General features: G+C 39.3%; 1 protein-coding gene across 1 annotated transcript; it reads left to right on the forward strand.

Annotated features, from left to right (window-relative positions):
• Window positions 1-26158, forward strand: kcnj3a (potassium inwardly rectifying channel subfamily J member 3a). Its single transcript, XM_031858378.1, has 3 exons — window positions 1-1561; window positions 2469-2685; window positions 20476-26158. Exons 1-3 carry the CDS (start codon window positions 884-886, stop codon window positions 21069-21071), a joined length of 1491 nt encoding a protein of 496 aa, XP_031714238.1. The 5' UTR covers window positions 1-883; the 3' UTR covers window positions 21072-26158.

The raw sequence follows: 26158 nt of genomic DNA on the forward strand, positions 1-26158 counted from the left end.
GATCTGTCTTTGTAGTACCACTAGGCAACAGTGAGTGCATCACTGGAGCTGTTCAAGTGCGCAGGAGCCGCGCAGGGAAATCGACGGGAAAAAGGGATCTAAGAGGCCAAAAGAGCGTCTGGTGGATCTCTACCGCTGAACCATGAGAATCCAGTCGACATTTCTCTAAGAGAAGGGAATAGGTGCCCGAAAAGAGCCTGTTAATCAGCGTCGATGCGCGCAGCCAAAAATGACGACAGTGGGACAGTGATTTTCTTCCTCCATCTCGTCATTTTTTTACACTCAGATGCTTGGATGCAACTCATCTCATATGTATACAGATTACAAAGGAAGGGCTGGAAACCGAATCATCTCCAACACAGACGCAAGTGCGCACAGAGACGTTGCATCCTGGAAACCGCTTCCAACGACTAATTACGCGGAGATATTGGTGTTTTTTCGGCCGTGGAAGGATTTTGAACTTTCGTATGAAAACTTACTCTGTGAGTACAGTTCTGAACAGGTCGATATAGCCCCAACCTTCAGGGGCGATGAGTAATCCACAACGCAGCAACTGAGAAACTGTAAAAGCCTGGACTGTGACTGGTGCGTTTGGATACCTTATCCCGTGGGTCGCTTATTTCTTTCATATGGCTTCCATCTTCGGGGTTTGTAATCTCCTCTTCCATTATTGACATTTCATGGCTGTAGAGTGTAGCAACAGTAGCGTGTGGCGAAAGAGGACGGTGCAAGACTAACTGGGGCGAAGACAGTACACTTTTATTGTCTTATTTTCAAAGAGGAGACATTGCGCACGGGCATCAACGACTGCAGCAACTACAACCCAGACTTTTTTTTATTTCACTGAATCCTTTGTTATTTCTTTCGCTGCTGTCATCGTAGTATGTCTGCACTTCGAAAGAAATTTGGGGACGATTATCAGGTAGTGACCACCTCATCTAGCGGGTCTGGATTCAACCAGCCTCCCCCAGAGAAAAAGAGGAAGAGGCAGCGGTTCGTGGACAAGAACGGGCGATGTAACGTCCAGCATGGGAACCTGGGTGGTGAAACCAGTAGATATCTCTCAGACTTATTCACAACACTAGTAGATTTGAAATGGCGCTGGAATCTATTTATTTTCATCCTCACCTACACAGTCGCTTGGCTCTTCATGGCCTCTATGTGGTGGTGCATCGCATACATCAGAGGAGACCTCAACAGAGTCCACAATGACAAGTACACTCCATGTGTGGCCAATGTCTATAACTTTCCCTCAGCCTTTCTCTTCTTCATAGAGACCGAGGCCACTATAGGATATGGTTACAGATACATCACAGACAAATGCCCCGAGGGGATCATTCTCTTTCTTTTCCAGTCGATCCTCGGATCAATTGTCGATGCCTTCTTGATCGGCTGCATGTTCATCAAGATGTCTCAGCCCAAGAAAAGGGCCGAGACGTTAATGTTCAGTGAACACGCGGTGATTTCTATGCGAGATGGAAAACTAACTCTCATGTTCAGGGTCGGCAACCTGCGTAATAGCCATATGGTCTCTGCACAGATCCGCTGCAAATTGCTGAAAGTAAGTGATGCTACTTTTAGTCGGGATGCATTGACTGTTTTAGTTCTATTCCCTTTGTGTATCATGGCTCAGTCCAAGTGCATTTTCTTAGGTAACTGATGCTGAAAGGCCTACACACTGACATATTCAAGCCCACTCTTAACATTAAGCCATGACTACAATGTTGAAAAATAAATACAAATAGACCATAAATCACCAAGACATATTTTCCAAAACTGATGGGGGAAATCTGTCAAGTTTGTCAAGAGGCCTTCCTGTCCCTACATCAGAACTTGAGAAGAACACGTTCATATGCCAACTGTTTTAAAATGGTAATGTGTTACAACTTGTATAAATGTGCTGCTGTCCCTTATTAGGAGAACATCATCTATGGATTGCCATGCTGTCCACCTCCTGGCTTCACAAAAGTCCTTAGTAAATGTATATACAAACTTTGAAATGCTCTACAATATTTATGTAATAGGAATAGAGTAATAATATAGGGAATCAAATGCAGGCTCCCAAAAAGTTTAAGGTAAGTGTAAACTCAACGCCCACTGTAACCTTATCCATCTAAATTATTAAAACAGTTCGATAAATTCTAATTCCATGTGCTGACACAGCAGGTGTAGGCAGAAAAATCCAGAGAAAACAATCAATTTAAAGCAGTGGATTTGATTCAGTTGTGTCAAATATGACACATTTTAAGTCCCAGTGGTACATCAAACCACATTCTAATTTGGATATTCTTGACAATGTCAATTAAGAAAATTATAGCATTTTTTTCTGATACGCTGATAAGCTCTGATTGCATATACATGTGAAAAGCTCCAACAAAAGCTCTGATGTGCTGTAGATACGTCTCTCTTACCCCTTCCTTCCCCCACTCAACATCTCTGTCTCTGTCTCATCCTGTACGCTTCCTTAGTCTCGCCAGACGCCCGAGGGCGAGTTTCTTCCGCTGGATCAGTTGGAGCTGGACGTGGGTTTCAGTACCGGGGCAGACCAGCTCTTCCTCGTCTCACCACTCACGATCTGCCATGTGATTGACACCAAAAGCCCCTTCTATGACCTCTCCCAGAGGTCCATGCAAACAGAGCAGTTTGAAATTGTGGTGATACTGGAAGGAATAGTAGAGACTACAGGTGAGTAAAAGCAAACATGCATTATATAGGCCTGCTGTTAAACATTCAGAGCTTGTTTTGCTGCATGTTATGGCTGCAGGCTACATGTACAGTAGCTGAAGATGTTGTGTTGTCTTTACAATGTTTTTAAGTGATGCAATATCGATTTCTCCAAAAAATCTCATGGATCATTTTGACATCATAGGTGTTAATACATCCAAATGGACACACTATTGACCGTTTTATTGCATTTTATTGATTTTTGCTTCTGTGGCACACAGTAATAGCAGTGGTGAACATTATACATCGTAGATGATCCATTTAATGTTGCAGGCATGGAGTGAACCAGTTTTTAATCCATGCATTAAAACACCTTCAGGGTTTTGGGGGAAGTTGAGCCAAGATTTAAGCCCCATGAGAGCTGTGGAACTATTTCAAACTCCAGCAGGGTCAATGTTAGGCTATATACATTACATTACAGTCATTTAGCAGACCCTTTTATTCAAAGCGACTTACAATTCAGATTCTATCACATTTCTACACCGTGGGCACAGCTACGGGAGCAATTGTTTGGGGTTAAGTATCTTGCTCAAGGACACATCGTCATGCGACTAGCGGAGCCTGGGATAGAACCAGCGACTCTCTGATTGAAGGACGATCCTGCTCTCCACTTAGCCACAGTCGCCCACTGTATATACATTTTCTTTTTCTCATCTGGAACAAATTCCATTCCTTTGTGGCCGTGCAGCACTTACCTCGTGGCTGCTTTTCTCTGAGGGGATAATAATTTGCTTTCTCAGGTCCCTTTGGAATTAGGGAATTCCATTTCCACAAGATGAGTAATGCCCCGAGTAAAATTCTCCACTGTGGTCATTTTGAATTCAACCGTTTATTTGACACGGCTGAATATAGTGTGGGGAGAGCTCCTTTAGGATTATGGAGTGAACAGAGGAGCAGATGTAATATGTTGGTTCAGAGAAAACAGCATGTGGAGATGTGACAGGGAGACCGACGCAGCAGATCACAATTAGCAAAGATCTTCAGTTCCTAATAGATAGTTTCAATCATTTAATGCAGTTTCATTTAATTAATTCTGCAGTTCAGATGTAACTTAAGTAAAGATTCTTCAGTCTATGACTGAAGCATTTATGTCAATTTGATGAGATTTGACATATTCTCCAGCATGGTGCATATAGATGTTAGTGTACTACAATGTGGAGTATGAGTACAGTTTGGGTTTAGTGTTGGATATGTCCAACATAAATTGGTCTGCTCCCTGTTTAAACACCTGATGTTTCTTTATTTGTTTCTTCTTTCTCTCAGTTGATTATCTATTAAACATGTAGTAATTGTAAAATTGCTGTTGTGTACAGGTTGCTTTGGTTTCTAGAGTATGGAATTATTCATTGTGGCGATGTGACTGAATTATTATTGATATATTAGCGGGTATTTTTAGTATGACACTGACTGTCACAGAAGCACGTGTCCTCGTATTCATTATTATAGTCACAATCTCAGTTTCGATTGAACTGGGTGGTTCGGGAATGTTATGCTCCCGTTTTTTACGTCACAGAGATTTCTGCATGGAGGAGCAGTTTGTGGTTATGTGAAGTCAGTGGAAAGGGCTGATGTGAAAACAATCTATGGTTAAAAATTGATGTACAGTGAAAGTCTAAATCCTCAGACGCTTTCATTCCTGGCCAATGTAACTCTGTTTCCATGGCAACCTCTCCTTGAGTATTCAGGATTGCAGCACTGCACCTAAACTTAGTTTTTTTAATTTTTTTATTCCTATGCTATAGGAATCATAACACAATTTCAGTAATAAAACAGGCAAACATGCAATGCTGAACATTAAATTAAATTTCTTTGTTGACAACACGGCGTGGTATTACGGAGGATCTCTTCTGAAATATGAAAAGCACGCGGAGGCGTTACTGTGCCAAGAAGTGCTTGCCAGAACAGGTGTTACAGCAGAGACAGAATAAGATGAAATATTTATGAGGCTTGGTGTTTACTAGTGAAGAACCTGCCCAACTCCCCAGATCTAGGTTGTTGTTGTTGTTGTTTTTGTTATGTGTGCAAAACCGTTGTCTGGAACACAAGTTGAAGTTTTTCACTACAGATTAAAGCTACACAATCATTGTCTCTGTGTCCTTCCTACTAGATAATAACAAACAACAGTGTACCCTTTTTGACACAGTAACCTTTTGTTCTGCATTTATTATATCTAATATTTTGGATTGACTGAAGTTTTCTTTATGCACAAGTAAAGAGAAAAATGTGTGTATCTTGGATCAGCGCACGTATAGAATGGTTCCATTTTGCTGTGGCCTCTACATTATATAAAAAGACATGAGATATTTCTTATTCCCTTTGAAGAGGAGCCCGATGTGTTTTTGATCACCACCTAAGTAAGACACACCATCCAAATGAGACATGTATGTCTGGTAGCAGCAGATTTTCTTCTGGACTAATGACAGTTGTGGCTTTGTGGTATCGCGTCTGGTTTTCTTACGGAAGATGTTGTGCTGCTGTGGATGAATTGGCTTTACATCACATTGCAATTAATGTACTGTACTGCTCTGTACTGTAGATGCCATCTGAATGCTTGTCCTGCAAAAAAGACGATAGCTGTAAGAAAGAAAAGCACAAACAAGAAGTCTGTAGTAACACATTTTGATTGAGTTAACAGCAATAACAGGGATAATGTCTGACACAATAACAATCAATAAAAGCAACACAAACCACATCACTCCCCAACAAGTATAGAGTTACAGTGTCATTGGCTACAGAGCAAATATCCATGTAAGGCTCTGTGTGTGAGCGCGTCATCCCCTTGTTGCTTTGTTAATGTGAATCTCAGCACAATAACACCAAGCTCAGGTACTCCTGCATTATTTGTGCATTGCAGGCATTGATTTTTGTTTGGATAACAAAAGAGGAATTGAACACGGCCAGAGTGAATAACAAGTAGTGACTGCAGCCTGGTAAAAAATGATGATCAATACAATTAATAAAATAAACTTTAACATTTTGTGACAAAAATAATTACCTACTAAATTTTATGGTTGGACAATACGTTTCTACATTCTCACAGAGTCCGCAGTGCAGTAACTTCTGCTCACTTGTAGTATGGTGGAGTAGTAACATTACATAAATGTACCACTCATACCATAGAAAAACACGTTCAAATAAAAAATGTTGAGCAAAAGTCGGGGTAATGAGTAATACAGGTAATTCAAAACACTGTGTAACTCTGTAACAAGTGGCCACGGGCTTTTTTTTCTTGTCATGAAAAGGAAAGAAAAGAGAAGCAAAAGAAAAGCACAGGTGTTACATGTCAGTGTCAGTATCCAGTCCGTCTCAGCTGCTCGATCTGTGCTGCGTATGTTCCGTTCTACTCTGTATGCCTTGCTGGAAGACCTGCCCCCACTCTGCCTCTGATTGCCTACTGGCTGCTAAACGCTAACGCTAACTTTGTCCCGTAGTTCGAAGGTTCACTTTGTCTGAAGTATTTTATTTTATTCTTTTTTTAAACTATTGTCTGCTTTTTTAAAATTCCCCGGTGAGAAATAAACTGTGTAGATTTTGAATATTTGCAAATATTTGCAAATCAACTAAAATTGATGGTGAATTGTAAAATTGTCCTGATGTTATCGGAGTCATAAAGCTCAAAAAATTGGTTTGAGGCGAAGCTAACACCTGCAGGGGTTGATTGCTAGCCAGCGGGCTAGTCAGGCCCACAGACCCTGCTGTGTGGTTCTATTGCGGAGGAGCAGAGCACAGTGGGGCTAATCATAATAAATATTAATATTATCAATAATATCAATTTTTTTTAAAACTGACAATATTCAAAATCTACAAAGTTTATTTCTCGCCTCAACAATGATCAGAAGTGAATTTATTCTTAAATAATAAATGTAAATTGTAAATAATAAAGAAATAGCCTAACGAACTATTGGAACAAAACGTGATCTCCCGTGGCCTGTCTAGTTCTTTGAAGGGTTGGTTAGCATCATACATAGTTAACGTTAATGTTTAGTAGCCTGTAGCCAATCAAAGTCAGAGTAGGGGAGGGGAGGCTCTTCCAACACCGGATACTGGGTATGCTCTCCCGTGCATGTGCAGAATGGATTGGGCAGCTGGGAAGAATCGGGCACTGAAATCACTAATGACATTAACCATGACTCAGTTCTATTCTAGCATCTCAGGAAGCTGTGACAGCTAAGTTCCCATCTGACACTGCGTTACAACTAGCATACTTGTTCCTTTTATTTATAGTACATACTGCAACTGCCCTTACATAGCATGCAGGCATTATGCATTCAGTTGGGATATACTACTTCCTCATAACGTTGCACTTGAACTTTGACCCTCTTGCTCATATATCCGCTGCGCTGAGGATTGTTGGTTGGAATACCCAGAAAAGTATGCCGGCTTGAATACTGCAAAAAGCGATTTTTGTCATACTGAAGTTGACGTATTTTGTGTTAGGAGATACTAAATATTTTTCTGGCATACTAAATAGTATGGTAGTATGGCTATTGGAACTCATAGCAAATTAATTTTTCAGGAAATTTCCAGGAAATCTGCAAAAGAAAATTAATTTGTGTTTTCATCCAACACTGTTGTGCAAATATTATGGTCAGTGCATTAAGAGAATCAGCTAGTGGCGTTCATTCTCCAGCCTGTTGCTAACAGACCATTGCAGAAGGAGAGGGTGATGTAATAAATAGAACGCCAGTCAAACCTCAAACGGTGGTTAACAATGTAGAAAACATGATGGAAATATGGTATTTATGTTTGTTCCATATACTCATATGTCCCCTCAGTTAATCCGAAGCTTCAGTGAACATTTACGTTACATGCTTCATGTACTGTACGTCGTCATTTATTCACACTAAGTCTGTTTCCATTATACTTTCTAGCTATTCTTTTTGTTTATCGATCCTCCAACTTGTCCCCGTCAGCCAAGAGTAAAAATATTTTTGCAATATTTTGAATTTTTTGTTGATGGAGGGTTCCACTTTTTGTTTTTAAAAATTTGCATAAAAACAGGTGGAATGAAGTGCAGTTAATGTCACAGTGAGCGATCATGCACAATACCAGGAGCAGCTAAAAGGAATCCAGTTATCATTAATTTAATTGTTTCTACCTAACGGGCCTCTTCTAAATATATCAAGTTTATCATGAACACATTTTGATGTAGTAACATATTGATAGATTTGCAGGGTCTTTTTCCATGCACCACTACAGAGCTTGACCTGACTTTGACTCACCAGCTGATTCTGAACTACTACCAACTTAAAATACATCAGAAGTTTAGATAAGTGTCCCATTAACACCATGTAATGCTGTTCAACATTGCAAAGGCTTAAAAACCAAGCCAGAGGCAATCTGTTCATTAGTGGAGCTGATTCTTGGGAACCCAAAATAAACTGTAGCTGCTAGCAACAGACGTTGAGGTTCCTCCATCCATGAAACTAGTCAGTGTAATGATTTTCAGTGTTGGATTTGTACGTGATGCAGTTACACCACGACACTCCTATCTGAATGCTGCAGATCCCATATGCTGAAGATCTAATCTAATGTGTATTATATGATTTAAGACCAGGCAGTTTTCAGCTTAAATAAATAATAACCAACAAGCATAAACAAGCTGATGATTTATTTTGCGAGGAACTCGCTCACTCATTCAACAGAAAGAGGTTTGTCGGCACATCAGTCTATCCCGGAAATTTTGTATAGTGTTTGGGGTCTTACATAGTCGCAGATCTTCACCAGCTCTGCAAAGTGTTTTTAAATTTACTCATCAGCTATGAAAAGCAATAATTCATGAGGATAAACTCTATCATCAACACAAACCTCTTTCCTTTTCAGAGAGATGTGACTGTCATGCAAATGTGTGCAGTGTGATCATTACACTTGCCGTGAAATGCATAAAACACTGCAAATACATCATATTTAGACATGTTTTTTACAAGGTTTTTTAGGAAGTGAACTCCATGATAAAGTCTGCTGTCTTGTCGTTTATTTAAATGTTTGAATTAGTTTGCTCAGAGAATTTTCAGATGGACTTTATTTCACTCTTTTGGTGACACAGCACGTTTGTACCGCAGGCAAACACTCGCCGCTCACCGAACTAACTAATAATCCCCATGTTTCTAAATGATTTTCCGCCTGAATGTGCGATGTACACGAAACACAGCGTCCCACTTCATCTCTTGATTTGGTTATGAGGCAAATGATGGAAAAAAGATCAAAAAGTCTCTTCTGTTCGATAAGGTCTCATGTTGATTTTGATTATTTTGAAAGATTTCTGTCAGCCCACTCTTTTTCATACTGCTACAAGGCAGTGTTATGGAATAAAAAATAGAATATCCGAGCTATCTGCTCATTTCAAAATGAGTGTGGGTGGCAGGGGGTTAGTTGCATATAGACTGGATCAACTGGTAATGTTTATTCATGTGTGCATAAATGCAGTATGTGACTGGAGAAAGCAACTCTGAGTAATGAATCGCCTACCTGTATGCTTAATATTTGAAATTGTGCCACTCTATCTTTTAAATGAAGTCTGTGTTTAGACCTGTGTAGTATTTAAGTCTTAGGGAAAAAAGCTGAAAATATCTAAGATCTAGAATAATATACGATCGAATATATTAATTATTTATTTAAAAAAGGCATTAAAGAGACTCTTGTCACTCAGTTTAGGTAAATAAAAAAGTAATTACCTGACCTAATAATAAAGTTGTTATATGATAATCATCATAGCTTCAATTAAGTAACTGCTGTGCAACCAATACACATAAAGTGTATATTTAGAAATTAAATTAAGAATAATAGTTGCTCCGTCCAGCCAGTCAGCATAATTAATTTGAAACGCCTATTGCCACTGATTAGCAGAGCAGTCTATGTCATGGCCCGATCTGTGTTTTATCATCAGTACCAGTAATTGAAATGAAAATGGAGAACTTTCTATTGTGCCGGAGGCCTAATAGTTTCAATCATATCAGTAAGAGGTCCTAACCCCGGAGGTCTGGGGTCACCTGACGTCAGGAGCTCCAGAGCTTCAGTAAACAGCGGCGCAAGTGAGCCAAGACTGTGCCGTCCTCTGGAGAGACTGACCGTAATTCATTCTGAGTCATTACACCGTGAGTGTATCCTCCCTTCCTGGTGCGGCTGTCCCTTTTTGTGGCCATGAGGGTCAAAGAGTTAAAGAGGGTTCAGTGGGGAAGCTAAGGCTGCAGAGCAGGTGAGAGCAGGAGGTTCCAATTAAATCTAATGTGCTCAGGGTGAGAACTCAGGAGAGACGTGTCTGTCCCTGCTGAGCTCCGCCTGTGTGGCATTAAGCCCCACGTTGGATACCTTACACCTCACTTGTTGAAATGTGTTTCATACGTTTGGTTCATTTGACTTAATCAACAACACATTTTTCAGCTATCTTCCTTGAATATCTCAGCATGACAAATATGGATAATGTTAGCAGTGTCGCAAAGACGTGTGAATATACACAAGTGTGGACCTGAATACAATGATATACTAATACACTTTCCTGGTGATCTACCTAGTAAAGCACATTAATGTGTAAATTGCAAGACTTTTAATTGTAGTGGAGTATTTTTACATTATGGTACTTTTACTTGAGTAAAGAATCTCCCACCACTGGGTTTTTACACACAGTAAATCAGCATGAATTTTAAATGACATTTGAAATGCTATAGTACATTATATTATTATGGAAAGGATATAAAATTATGAAGATCTATATAATCAAATGAAATATATATAATAGTCCTAAAATGAATAGTATGTTCCATTTTATGAGTCTATATTATATTGTTGCTGTACTGGATTGTAGTAGACTGTATACTACATATACTGTATATTGGAGTTATATTTACAATTTAATTCAGTTCGTTGCAACAACAAGAAAAAATACACCCTCAAAATCACCACAGAGACGAGTCGACACGTAACAAAGTCTACAAATTAACTGACCTTTAGCTTCACAAAAGATCTGTTGCAAAACTGTTGGATATGATTACGTTATAAAAGTGTTCATGATATTTTGTCCACCCACTGTATACTGGCATCTGCTGAACAACTCATTACACTCATTACACAAGGGCAGCCCTGTTTGCTGGAGCTGGCATGCTGCTTTGAGTAAGGCTGAAATTTGCTTTACTAATTTTAGATAAACAAACAGGGGTATTCTAGGAACGCATCTGTGAGATTTACCTCTTATGTCTACTGTACATACAATAATTGCACTGGGGATGAACTCCAGATAATGAGCATGCAGCGAACCGGCGATGACATCCTGGATTCATTATCCCTTTTAGATGAACTGTGCTGGCTTCCCAAGGGGGAGCAAGGTAATTGTGTCTTTAGGGATTTGTCAAATCCGTGTTGGATGGCAATAAATCACCGGCAGAGGAGGTGTGGTGGCAGACCTGGGATGAGGTGTTGTGACCAAATCACCAGAAATGCATTCGCCAATAACGCCTCAGTCTTCATGTCACGCTGAGAATAAATAATTGACTAGGTCCTGGTTGTCTTTATCTTAGAAGACGTGCGCCCCGTGCTGTTTTTGGTAATTACTATGGTAAAAACTGTAGACCTCGATATTAACCCCTGTCTAGATGGAGGATGGACACTTGGGGCCAAGTGTTACATGGCCATAATTGAGATACAATTGTAGCTCCACTTGCCTAAGAGGTCATAAGGAAGGTTGTGATGCACTTGCAGTGTTGGTCACCGGCAAGCATTGATTGGTTGGGCTGCGACCGTCTCTTAAGTGTGGGTGAATCAGTCCTGTGGCCTAAACACAGAGCCACATGAACAGGTTATTCTTAAGACCTGTCTTTTAGCAAGTCCCTCCAGGGACTCCTCTCTTTCTGTTTTGGTCACTCAGACATGCACGAATTTACTAGAATAATCTGCTCTCACACTCAAGTGACAGACTTGATAAAACAAGAGGGATGCTTTCTTACCAGCGAGTTACTCCTCTTGAACACCACCTAAGTCTGAGATCTCTTAAGGCTTAAAAATTCCCTCTTTTGTGTCCCCGCTTTCAGCTGTAACTCCTCTTCATGACTTAAGTAGATTTAATACTCAAGATCAATATGAGATTAGAGCTCTCACTCACTCAGTCTGTTTTATGGAGAGAAAATGGTATTCTGATCATTTCTGCACTCAATACAAAATGAGGAGAAAGTCAGTCATAGCTCCATTTGGTTTGGACGCCATGGGATTTTTACTGTATGACAAATAGTGGTCGTTTGGCCTAAAGGAAATCCATCAAGTGCTTTTATGCTCAACTGGTTCCCTTTACAGCAGTATTGAGATTGCCTTCACTTGGTAATATGTGCTCTCCTGGCTGAGTTAACTGCCATATGTTCCTCTAGCCCGCCTGACATCCCACCTTGTGTGGAGATGGTTGGCAGCCCCTGCTCCGATTCCCTTCCCTTTCCAACAGCCTCCACACTCAAGCATCCAGCATCCAGGCTCTCCCCTCCCCCACAGCAGTGCACTTCCCCTGCCTTGTCCCTCCATCAGCTTCCTCCTTGCTCTCATTGCTCAGCCAGTGCTGTATGTGGAATAAACACCAGAGCTGCACCTTCACAAATGGATCACATTGGAATACAGTATTTAACAGAGGGAGGGGACTTATTTCCATCTTTGAAAAAGTCAAACTGTGAAAAACAGGTCACTGAAGGCTTGTGGATTTCTCTACCACTTGATGATGGTCACCATAGAAACAGATGATCAGACAGGACTTGTGGCCACAATAACAGTGTATGTAAATTAGATTATATTTTTTTACCCTATTATACGTAGGTATTGTATTATCATTTGTAACATTTCATTGAACAGAGTGACGAGTCAGTTGTAAAAAGCCAAACTACTAAGAACCGCGTTATTCAGACCTGTGAATTGAACGTTCCTCTCTCCAGTAAGCTTAAACGCACCACCCAGCATCCTTGTATTCTGATTTCCTTCAGCTTTACAGTACCGCATTCAGCGCAGCAGCTTAATACGTTGTTACACAGATCCTGAAACAAAGACAATGGGGAATTCTGCTTCCTGTTTTTGCAATGTGAAGAACAGGATAATTGTCTGGAATTAATTGCTGCTCCTCACAATCCAGCGATGCAGCAAAGGCATTTTGTGGACACCCTTGGCTGCAGCGAGTGCCCGACAGTGAGAGCAGGATGAATCTTGGACGGTGGTGTGTGCCGGTGCTCTGTATGTGCAGCATCCAGATTCACATGCTTGTTTTTGCTCAAATTTTTCTCATACACAACACTTGAGCTGATTCCACAGTGTGATAGACAGTCAGGGAACTTTGCTGACAGCAATGCAATGATGTGTGTGTGTGTGTGTGTGTGTGTGTGTGTGTGTGTGTGTGTATGTGTTACCATTTGGGTGATTGGTGAAAGAATAAGAGGCAGACAGAAAGACAGACAGACGGAGGTTATTCGTGATTATGTCACAAAATAAGAGGTTGTGAAGAACGCTTTGATGCCCACCTTCTTTTTTCAGTGATTCTCTTTTTAGGAGTTCATCTAGAGAAGTCATTTGACTAAACCTTCATTTTCACCGTCAATTTCGAGTATCACTTGCTTGGTGCCTTCAGTAGTTGAATCATATAGCACCAATTTAAGAAAAACAGGAAAAGAACATCGAGCTTGCGACCCTGCCTAGATGGCGTGACAGAGCAGAAATAAATAGATCTCTGCTCTCAGGTCTGGCCTCTGACTTTTCTCTGTTCTCACTGTGTCAAGTACAGATCTGCAGCTGAGAATTTGATTGAGCCAGGCACCAAACGGATATTATCCTTCTACAACCTGGATGACCTTCTTTTAGACGAGAGTCAGTGAATACCACTTAGGCTAGGGTTTTTTTTATAGCTACTATCAAGAAACACTGGCAGGCTGCCTCAGAGTTTACAGTGCTTTTCCAACCCCCAAAGAACCCATTTTATCTCCGCTGTCACTCTGCTGACTGCACGGCTGCTTCACTTTGTTGGACCTGAGACGCAAACAGCTCTGTGTTATCAAAGGAAAGTGCATTTATTTTGTGTCTCAAGCTGAGATGGCTTTTGGGCATCTTAAAATCTCAAAGTTTATTCTTGACACTTCCTGCCTCTTTGGCCTTTTTTTTCAGTCCATAATGGAATCAGATAGGAGTCTGTGAAATATTGCATAACACTGCACAGTGCAGATAGAGCACCTGTAATCTCCAGACAGACATCCCATCTCAGTGCTGTGTATAGTCATTCCCAAAGTCCACTTCATTCACTTAAAAAAAACAACATTTGAGTTTGAGTTATGCGTAGAGATTTCATTTAAAAACATGATTGTTGCTGAGATGGCAGACAAATCTCACACATTGATGCAGAACATTTTTCTTCTATGATTTTTTACATTTTATATTATTTTGTTATTTCCTCTCTGACGTTACCTTCAATGAGATGCATTTTTTTTTTTCACATCTGTCTTGAATTCGGGGATTCAGCAGAGGATTATTCTAATGCCGCTCATGCTGTCGCATGGTTATTGCATACACTATGAAAGCAGGAATCTGCCTGGTGAACTTCAGCGATGAGGGACTTCTGATGGGATTTCACACTTATGTAAGATTAAGATTTGCATTGGCCAGTCAGTCAGATCATCCTGTCCTTTATACTGAAGATAGAGTTTTATGAAAGAAATGGACAGAGAATTCATGGAGCAGCTCTTGATATGTCACATTATTAGCAGTTTTGCAATTTTCATTTTCAGTATTTATTATCTAATTGTGTTGCCGTTACATATCCTTTCTACTTTAATAATTGGTGTTTGATAATCATTGATCTACGAGATGTTTTGTATGATTTTCTTTTTTTCTTTTTGTGCTTTATAAAACAATTGTAATTCTTACTTCCCTTTTAGGTTTTATTATTTTGTAGTAGATGTGGAAAAAAATACTAAATGATCTGGTGAGATGAGAAACACTAATCCGTCTGAAAGTTGGAAAAGCCCCAAATTGGAGAGACAGGATTTTTACTTAACAGCAACAATACAAGTTTAATCTCAACAGTGAAATGTAAAAATAAGAACTGCAGTATGTGACAGGTTGACCATTACAGATGTTTAAGCGATCCATTTATAAATGGTTTGAGCTTTGCTTGCAAGCTCTAATCACAACATTGACATATCTACTTCTTACAAAGTTGTTAGATTAAGTATTTGAGCAAACAGGTGGCTAATTCTACAGCAGGCTTAGAGAAACATTAGCATTCTATAGTTGTGATTCTGGCCACCTGGGAAAAAGGAAGTCCACCATTTACTTTCCTTTAACTCTGTTAAGGTCTAAAGGTCTCCAGCAACTCTTGAGGAGACAGAGAAATATATATGGCTCTTTAGCTGCTAAATGCTCCACTATGTTCCCTGGTCGCTAACCGTGTCTGTCAGCTGTTTGGTGGAGGTATATAGTGTACAGTACAGTGGGTTCCTCAGAGCTGTTTCACTGCTGCTGCTGCTGGAAATGACTGATGAGAGTGAATCAAAACAGTAGAGATACTGAAAAACTCTCAAATGCTCTGCAGAGACAGCCTTTTTCTGTGGTATGATACAACAAGTGACCCCTTTCACATTACACATTTTTATGAACATTTACTGTATAATTATTGATTAGTGCAGTTTGAAGTCATTTTAGAATGCAGCATCTTCACCTGAAAGTAACTATAATCATTTTGGTTTTTTTCTGGGACTTTTTCTCCTACTTATGTTAATTGATTATTGTGTAACACAGGGACTGATAAGAGATACTAATTTCAACCGAGCCTTCAAATAGCCTCACATATTGATACAACTTCCAGCAGGAAAGACTGTGTCGTAATCTGTCTCTTATGGAATCATTATCTGCACAAGGATTTATTTTAACACACAGATGTGTTTGTTTGACCCTGGAACATATGTGTGTATGGTAAACCACGACTAGAACATTACTGTTTACTCAAGGTGGTGCAGAATCTTACTGTGCATCACTTTATTGAGAAGGGCCACTCCATTGATTTGAAATGTATTGGTATATGCTTATCACAGAGGGGAACAGATAAGCATTTACTGAGAAGTGTACTGGATCCACACACTTTCACATGTCTGTCCTAATGCGTTGAATGAGGAATTGCCTCTTCATCGATTCCAATGATGTTTTCCCCTCCTGGTTTCTTCAGCATTTCTCTTTCTCTGAATAGAGCTTGTGGAGTTTAACTGTATTTTTTATTGTTAATGAGTAGAAAAATCAATGAATCTGCATGTGTGTTGATTGGTTTTTGCTTGATTTTTGTGTTGAGCTGCAGCAAAAACTGTATCGTAACAATTATTTACAATTATCTCCTGATTTTCTTTTTTTTGTAAAATATCATCAGAATATATTTTTTTATATCCCACAACAAACATCCAAGTTAACACCTTCAAATTGTTTTTTCTCCAACAAGCAATACCCAAAAATATAACTTACTATAACTAAATAAATAAAAGCAGTATATCCAGCTGAAACTGGCAATTGTTTTGCATTTTGGTTACAAAATCATAGATCATCTGATTGTCAAAATTATTGCTGATTCATTTTATCTTTGTGATTTTTGAACTTTCAGATAAACTAAGCCAATACAGCCATTGGATTAAACTCAGATAATTGTTTTGAAAGGCAAAACAGCAAGACAAAAAAAGCATCTTGTTTTTCACATTTCATTATTACTTGATGTAAGTAATGATGTAATTTCAGGCCAGTATATTAATAATATAATTTGCTATTATACTGAATATAGCCAAGTGTGGAGTGTCCTGATGGTCGAGTGGTTAAAGACATTGTTACCAGCGTTCCTTGTACGATTTGGGAAAGGCAAAAACATTATAAAAGATCTAAATATATATATATAGCCAGGTGTACCTACAGAGTATAAAAAGTGTGTATAAAAAATAACTGAAGCTGTGTGTGCTTGTTTGCTTTTTACATTTTTGACATACCGTATGTTAACTGATGTTACCAATACCTCTAACTGTCTGTGAAAACACTGCACACCACACATCTAAGGTGCTTCTACCTCACTGGTGTAATGTCCTTCAGCTACATGTTGCCAGCAGCAAACAGCAGCAGAGATAGGATAGGACTGGTGTTCCTCCCCTGCCATGTGTGTTCATGACACAATGCTTTCATGATATCGAATGTGGTGCCATGACACAGATGTAAAACAATATGATAGATGACAAGGAAGAAAATCGTTTTGTGCTTCACTGATGAGAAGTCAGTATATGATTTACCTCTTGTTTCGTAAAAGGTCAGATTTCAGAGACAGTAAAAACATTTTGGTCTGACTCTGGAGACATAAGGATGATTTCACACTTCCATTTTGAGTTGAGTTTGGACGTCGTGATCTGAGAGAGAGACTTTTGTTTTGTGTTGCCACTGTTACTTTTGACCAAACTCTGCAGTGAAGAGGTTCATGGCTGTCGCATGCACACATTCCTACAGTTTTGTTTCCATAGAAACACTGAGTCCTGGGCAGGCGTGTGTTTTTGAGTTACATAAGCCTTTGCCAGCAATACGAAATACACACCAATATGGGTATTCTCATTTGACTGGATTCCTATTTTAGGAATTACATTCAGTAACTGGAAAAAATATATTCATCTGGTTTTAATGTTTTGTGATATTTTTAGCTGGTAGATTGTACTCTGTTTGATCTCAAGGTCTCTGTCGATCACGTTTCTCCACATAATGAGGATATTTCCATCGAGTTTCAAACTGTGTCATGGCTTGAGTGACAGTGGAGGCACGCAGTTCACTGTTGTTGCTGTGTCTGTTATACTGCGTGCCATATGAATGTGGGTGTTAGCACAGCAGCTTATCTTTATCAAAACAATTGTACATATGTGATGCAACCATGTCTATGATTATGCAACGGCTCAGGAATCAAGCCTTGAATAATGTATGGGAAGTAAATGCATATTAACGACCATGATTAAGTCTAGTGTCATTGTTAATTTTTGAAGAAGGGTACAGGTGATTAGACCATCCACATCAGTGGGATTTCTTCCTCTTTTTTTGTGGGGTTGAGTGGCTCTGGAGTAGGGGGATTGAGCCCCAGGCCAGCAGGGTTCATGTCTTTCCAGAGACTGAGGTCTTGCAGTAACTCCTACACCATCTGCAGGAACAATAGAGCACTATTAATAGAAGTAAGATGCATCTATTTGGGTCTTGTGTATTACTGTAGCAACCTTTTGCCTCAGGCACAATTTCATTTCACTTATTCCAACCTTTTTCCTTATCATGCACCATTTTTCCTTATCATGCACCACCAAAAGTATAGCTATTGACGTTCTATAGCCCTATGTTTACTGTATGCATGTCCAGTTAACATTGCAGCATCGACTGTACTATTCAATAAAGCAGGTACGGCTGACGTCTGGTGGTGGTTAAGTAGCTGTTTTAAAACCAAAACAGAGAGCAATTTACACCAGAATCACTAAATGTAACCTGTTGATGGTCAAAGGTGACTATGTTTTGGCAGTAGGCAGTTTAAAAGGCTCACAATGCAATAAGATTTCCATAACACTTAACTCTCAAAGCGCTTTGGCCCTAAAAGTTCTCATTAGCTTTGCCCGCTTATTCACTGCAACACACTTCCCGTATGCCTAAAGGCTCCGGGACTGCAAAGCAATAGTGCAGAAGTAATACTGTGAATACCCAGAACGCACTTGATGTTCAGTCTCTTGCACATCTGCGATTGTGTGCCGAGCTGTTATCAGTGAATTATTTTATGACCTTGGGAATAGGGTGGAATCACAGATGCCTCCAGTTGCGATGATGACATGTTCACAATCAGCAGCGGTGTCTGACTGTGAGCGAGGGCTTCATCCCAGTTTTGACCCAACTGTCGCTGCCAGAACAATATTAAGCTGGTAATTAAAACATTTGATAATAAGCTACTGCTGACGTTGATTTCCTAATGGATTTCAACAAGTCTCAACATGAGTGCCCCCAGCCATTCCTCTGTGCTAAAATAAGGGCTTTTGGGAGTGATATAACCAATTTAGTGTTTTGTTTAAGATGTGAACCTAATTATAGATTTTCTTTGCTCACTTTCAGTAAGAAAGTTGTGTTTTCATTAGAATATTATAGGCCAAGATGAATGGGGCTTTGCTGTGAGCAATGTAGCATGATATAATGCACAGGCAGTGATTAGTAATCACTAATAAGCATCCAATAACTTTTTTTGTTGATCATTCGTGATTTTGCTAATTGCATTAATTTGCTTCCAAAAACGTGGGATTTAATTCAGATTCTCGTGTGAGGGAACATTTGCTTGAAGTGTATCAATCTCTTCTATCTCGTGCCGAATTTGCAAAGCCTACTTAACGGGTACACACACAAACCCAGAAAATGCTTAATAGGATATCTCGTTTTAATTTGTAGTCGGCAAATGAGAGAAATTAACGCTTTTACTAAATTGTCAGACTCACTTTGGCTTTTCTCCAACTGAACAATGTTATGTAACAGATACTTTATGTAGCTTTTTTATGTTTTGGATTTAATTGGGTTCCCTTTCTTGTGTCAGAAAGCTCAAAAGAAAATTTAGTGTGAGCTCGACCTCCTGAAGCCTTTGCTGGCGCTCTTGCAGTTTGATTATCTTAATCCTCTATCTTCTGTGGTTACCAGCCAAGCTAAAGGTGTGGACTGAGCTGTTAAGTAGCATAAGAGGTGATGTGGAGAAATGTTTTTCACTAGAAGCAGTTTTGAACTGTAGCATCACTCTGTCGGTGGGTCGGTCAGTTAAAAATTTGATATTAACATATTGTTTTCTGTTTTGTTTACCCTGAGCTTCCACATTAGTGCATAAAATGACAACCCTGAACACAAACACACACCTGGGCTTTGTGTATCAGCTGACACTATGCACCCATCCGACACTAGTGTTTAATTTACAAGCTGTTTGGAAGAGACTGAGAAGAGACTGAGAAGAGACTTCTACTGTGTAGAAGAGACTGAGATCATTCTGTGAGATGATATGTAAGGCAACATCAGGCTTGACTTTAACAATGCTTTCCTAACTTTGTAAAACAAAACGTAACAGATAAATACATAGATATTGTTAGAATTGTTATTTCTTACTAAAAGAATAAATCATATATTAGCAATTTGTTAAAGAAATATTCAGACTTAACAGGTATTACATTTAATATAATGTATATGAAAATTGAATTGAATAGATCGTCCCAGTCATTCATGATATCCGATCCAGCTATTTGAGTCGGTATATCTTTAATCGCACTGACAGTTCCTTATAAACAGGAATTTCAGAATGAATTGGGTCTTTTATGAATGAATACATAGCCGTTATTATAAAACACATACAACAAATAACCTTTCATTATCTTTCAAGTTAGGCAGGAAATTACTAATAAAAAAAATCCATTAAGCTTTATTGAGGCAGCTGGCTCTGTAATACATTAACTTATTCATTGAGGCACTTTCGTTTGCAATATTGTTGGCTTTGTGATGTGAAATGGCAAGAATCCTGGTAAATAGTGTTTTGTTGAATCTTATGGAACGATGCCAATCATATAATTAAATCAGGCCTCTGTTGTTGACGAGAGTCATGAAACATTTCATCTTCAGTCTTTATTGGGTTGATCTGTGCCAAGAGTGACACGTCATTTGCCATTGTTTTTGAGGCCTCAAAATGAACTTATAAATCGGACAATTCATCCACTCAATGGTCTTTTTTAATGGGGTTTTTTTCCTTCATTTTAACAGGGATGACCTGCCAAGCAAGGACGTCTTACACCGAGGACGAGGTTCTGTGGGGACACCGCTTCTTCCCGGTTATCTCCTTGGAGGAAGGCTTCTTCAAGGTGGACTACTCTCAGTTCCACGCTACATTTGAGGTGCCCACCCCTCCATACAGCGTGAAGGAGCAGGAAGAGGCTCTGCTCCTCTCCTCGCCCCTCATGGCTCCTTCCCTGTGCAACAGCGGGGAGAAGAACAGCTCTCTGGACTGTCTGGAGACCCTGGAGGACAATGACAGCACCACCAAGCTGCCCACCAAGCTCCAGAAGATCACAGGGCGGGAAGGCCTGCCCAAGAAGCTACTGAGGATGAGTTCCACCACCTCGGAGATGACTTACAGCTTTGGAGACCTGCCCATGAAGCTGCAGCGAATCAGCTCTGTTCCAGGCGTCTCTGATGATAAGCTGATGGGTAAGACCTCCAAGATCAACACGGAGACCATGAGTAAGTCTGTGGCGGACTTACCTCCCAAACTGCAGCGACTGGCTGGGGGAGGAGGGGGCAGGATGGACGGACACCTGCCGCCCAAACTCAGAAAGATGAATTCAGATCGCTTTACATAGAGCAGGCGACATATTTTAACTTATGCCATCCACCTTTGTTTCCCTACCTTGTACTATTATTAATGGACAATATTCTTATATGAAAAGAAATGTACAAAATGTGCACATAAACCTTATATGAAGTAGGGTGATGGAATAGAGCACATTTGTCCCTGGATGTACTGTAAGTGCACATCCTATGAAAGACCTCTGATATTTTTTTTAGGATGATGTACAATTAGCACAATCTGGCATGTAAGAAACAGCGCATGTAGAGCAGAATCTCAATACTTTTTGGCATGACATTTATTGATATATTATTTTACAAAAACAATTCCATCTGTGATTTTACAGACAGTGAACAATTCCACAAAGCCATATGATTTACAACGTGGAAAACCTACATTACATGGTTCTAATTTGTGGTGACGAAAGGCACATGCATTTGTTTTGAGTTGATTGCTTTTGTTGTTTAATGTAAAATTGTGGCAATGTTACGTTGATTGCATGCTCCTCTTATTGACTTAGCTATACAAAGGTAATAGACACAGATGTTTAGCATTAATTATATTACCTTGTTTCCATTTTCATGTTTGTTCACAGCTGGATTTTTGGTATTTCATATATAGACTATTTTACCATGTGCGATTTTATGACTTTATGAGTTGATCAAATACAGAATATGTTGCTGGATGATGCATTTTGCATTTGAAAATGTATTATTGGCATCATATGACCTGTCTGAAGTGGGCACAATCCCACACAATTTTCACTTGCTTATTAAAGTAACACTTAAGTTGAAAGAGTCAATACATTTACTTGATGAGCACAAAGCAATCATTATATAACACCCTGTGATATTAGACAGCATTTATGGGCATTTCTCTCATAAATCAACTGCTTAGGACAGTAGTTCTGTGTGCAATTTCTTTGTTTCATCATATAACAAGATCAACCTAAATATATAGACATAAAAGACACTCAATTCGAATTTCAACTTAGGTGTTACTTGTTAGATTAAGAGGTGGGCCCTGTGAGGAAATCATAACCTTTGTATTAAGGGCCCATAATCTGCCTTCTTTGTGATGAAAGCAATAATATTATAATGACTATAATCTTTATATAGCCACAGGGTCTACCACAGCCCCATATTCATTCTGTTTACTGAATCCATGCCATATAATCTGGTTTTCTCTAAATGCATCATATACATTGTATGATACCCAATCTCTTCAGGAATAAAGATCTAACCCAACTGTTTAGCATCGTGCTACTTTGACTAGATCTAATGCATGCTTTACCCGTTCAAACAAATAAAATGTATTACTTATTACAGGGTGCGGTCAAAATGATGAAAGACCAACAACATGCTTACCTCACTGTAAAGATCCGGCATTGGCAGTGCGAGTGAATCTACCTGATATATAAATCTGATACTGGCCAAAACCTATGCATATTATCACTGTGCGCAAAACTATTTTGACTTAAAGCTTAACCTAGAATACAGACTTTACATCAGCTAGCTTGGCTCTGTCCAAGGGTGAAAAAATTCCATCTACCATTCACTCTAAAGCCCACTTTTTGACATGTTGTATCCTGTTTGTTTAAGATGTCAATTCATTTATTTTAATCTGTACAAAAACTAAAGTTTTAAAACAACACATAACCCCTTGTGAAATGGCAAATTGTTTATTATTGTTTAACATGTTAATCAGTGAGCTTTAGAGATGCTGAGAGGCAGATTTTGTAACCTTTGGGCGGAGTCAAACTAGCTGTTTCCCCCTGTGTTTAGTGGTAATGCTAAGCTAAGCTAACCGGCTGCTGGCTGTAGCTTCAATTTTATTGTACAGATGTGAGAGTGGTATCAATCTCCTTCAAAATGTTTTCAATTCTTTCTTGGAAAGCAACAAGGCATCGATCCACACCATCATTTCAATAGCATCTGTTATTTTGTTAGGAAATGATTTCTTTGTAAATGTCTCCGAGGACATGTGCATATATTATATGCATTTAGTAAGATGAGACAAAAACCCCCAGAAAAAATGATATACTTGGATACTTGGACTTTCTATGCCGACTGATACTGAACATGTGTTCTAGTAGATAACTGGACCAAAACCCTATCAAAAATCTCAGGAGCAGAGATGCAGGCGATTGTATCTTTTTAGAATCAGTGGTAAATTCTGCAGACCTTCTTTCAAAAACACAAAAGACACAACATTAACGGTGGATTGCTCTTGCTATTTTTGTACGTTTATCTTGCCTTATTGACAACACATGCAGGACTGCAAATTGATGTGATCTATTTCTAAATCTGGAGCAAAACTGTACCAGATAAAGGATTCCGCATCGAAACAGAGCCGTCACTGCGAGAAGTCTTTTATTATTGTGCTCTCATTGTTTTGATCATACCCTGTGTAATCACTGCTGCTGGTCATATTTGACAGTACACCCTTTGTTGCTGTCAAATACGCCGTGTAAATAATAATAACTGTGGTTCAGGAGATACCTTAAAGGACTCGTGGAGATAAGTCAGTGCCATGGCTGTACCACAGGCAGATGGGTTGATTCTGTTTTTATTTTAAGAAAACCTTTTCTTCTGAATCTCTCAAATAAACTCCATGGATCAGAATAGCAAAACTGCTGATGGCATTATCCTCTGACACCTTGGAAATTGGGTGCAAATCCTTTAAAGCTACGTTAAATCAGCACTTGCACTGCCAGAAAACACTAGCCCTTTACCACCAAGGAGAGCTTTGCTCTAGATGTCACTTTGTCTGTTTTTTGTTGTTGTGTTTTTGTCCTCTGTGATGTGAGGTCTCTCCAGCAGGAAGAGAATTAATGCCTCTCCATTAACAGTAATGCTTCTCCACAGAAATAGCATTTAAATACAAAAATTATTAACTCAAGTGTATTTGGAAGATGTGGCAGGATTATAGTAGGAGGCAAGAAAAGGGTTATTCAGAGTTTAAAATCTTGTTAAAATTCCATAAAAAATATAATTCTTTGAGGGATATTTTGATAATTTCCATAATCAGATTTCTTGACAAATATGATCTGACACAGACTCAGCCTGCAGCAAAGAAAACAGCTGGTGTTGCTTGCAGATTACAGGACAAATAAAACACAATTTACAGTGAAAGATCAGCATTTTCTATTTTCCTTTTCGACCTCAACTGAATCCAGTTGATTCCCACAATCAAATCAATTTACTTTGGAAACAGACATTTGCAAATAAAACTCTGCTTTGTTGTTATAAAGGACAATAAGAGAGAAACTTCATTGAACATTCAAAATGACATATGGCTTGTTGACTGGCTGTTTGAACACTTCTCTCACCACATCACTATGTGTCAGCGTCAAGATGGTTATGACGCATCACATATGAAGAATGGTGCAACATAAGACTGAACTGTTGGTGACTTTGCACTGCACGACACACTGCAAAACAAGACAAGTTGCTTCCCATAGCTACAGTGGTTTGCTTTATTTCCCTTGCAGCCTGGTTGACCATTTCAGATGCAACATGTCTGTCATCATGTCATTAAAAAAAGGAAAAATTGTATATGTTTCAGCCCATGTTTATTAAAAGCTTTTAGTTTTTAACCATCCAATTGACAGTTTGCTAAGCCCCTCCCCATGAACGGTGATTTTCCAATCATCAATCAATCCGCTTAGCAACCATAATGAGGTACTGGATGCCTAAGCTTTGGATGGTGTTCATTTTTGTTTATCCCTCTCCATAACCAACTAACGTTTGCGGCTCTGTCCTGGAAGTTCACACTCGGCCCTCTGCAACTCATCCGAAAAGGCTTGTCTTCTGTAATGTTAAAAGTGAAACACCTCAAAAATACAAACAATAAAGTATAAATCTGTCATCGCTAGTGCTTGTCATAGTCCTAAGCAGCCAGACAACAAGGGTTATGTCAGAATAAAGTGACAATATACAGAATGTACTGTATGTCTGTGTGGGTTGGTACTGTATGTGTGTATGTACTGTATATGTACTGTAATACTAGGACTCTCTCTGCAATACAAGAACAGTTACTTCTTATTTCTATGTCTTCCACATGGATCATCAAGTGGTAAGGGTACTGACTTTTTGCCTGAGGCATAAAAACTTTAATGTTGGTTTACTCTCAAAAAGAGCTGGTTGGGACGATGTCAAACATGTTGGAAAGCCAAAGTGGTTTTCAAACTGTCTCACTTGTAGAGAAAAGTCGGGCGTGGGAGATGCATGCAATACTCCTTTTAATATGGGGATAACCATTCACACTTTCGGACAGTTTTTCCTGGAAGGCGTTTGTATTGCACATAGTTTCACACATGAAAAGTGACAGAAATACTAGAAACAGGAAAAAAATCAAACTTTCTCACCTCCGCCCAGCACTGTATGAAGTGTGTGTGTGTGTGTCGGATTGACATGTTACAGAAATTGTGGGTCGCAGCCTCTCTTATTCCTCTAGGTTCAGGCACTCTTCAACCAGCTGACAAGCCATTCTGTTTCCCTATTGCCCCTTTAACCTCAGGCTTTTAGCATAATATATGTTATTAGCCATATTTAACACCTTGTTACAATGTTGTTGTTTTAAAAAAATCAGGATCGGCAACATTAAAAAGATTTATGTTAGCTTGATGTTATCTTATTTAGCTAGATACCCTCTTCAGCTGGCAACATTTCCTGCTAACAAAATCGAATTGCTGGCAAGAAAGGCTTCTTTTGTCTACCGCTGTCTGAAATAAAGGTCCCTTTGTTTGAAAAATGACTGAGAGTTCGAGAGGTAAATCTGCTTCCATTATCATTATTAACTACATGCCATGTCAGAACAAAAACCTCAACAGCAACAGTCATTCTTTATGTTTTTATCATACATATTGGACATCCAAAAGATCTATAACATTCAGTCATCTGTCAGTATGAGCCCTGCTGTTTGGGTACAAACGTAACCTTGTTGGACTGACTCAATTTGTCACTGCCACATACTATAAATTAGTCTTTAGTCCATCTGACTGGTGAGTGAATCAACTTTTCAAGGCCTCTGCAGTGATTTCCAATTCATTTTTATTGCAACAGCTTCAGACTCATGAGCCCTGGGTGTGATTTACTG

Source organism: Anarrhichthys ocellatus, unplaced genomic scaffold (assembly GCF_004355925.1).
Source record: "Anarrhichthys ocellatus isolate YVR2014 unplaced genomic scaffold, GSC_Weel_1.0 scaffold20, whole genome shotgun sequence".
Taxonomy (NCBI): Eukaryota; Metazoa; Chordata; class Actinopteri; order Perciformes; family Anarhichadidae; genus Anarrhichthys; species Anarrhichthys ocellatus.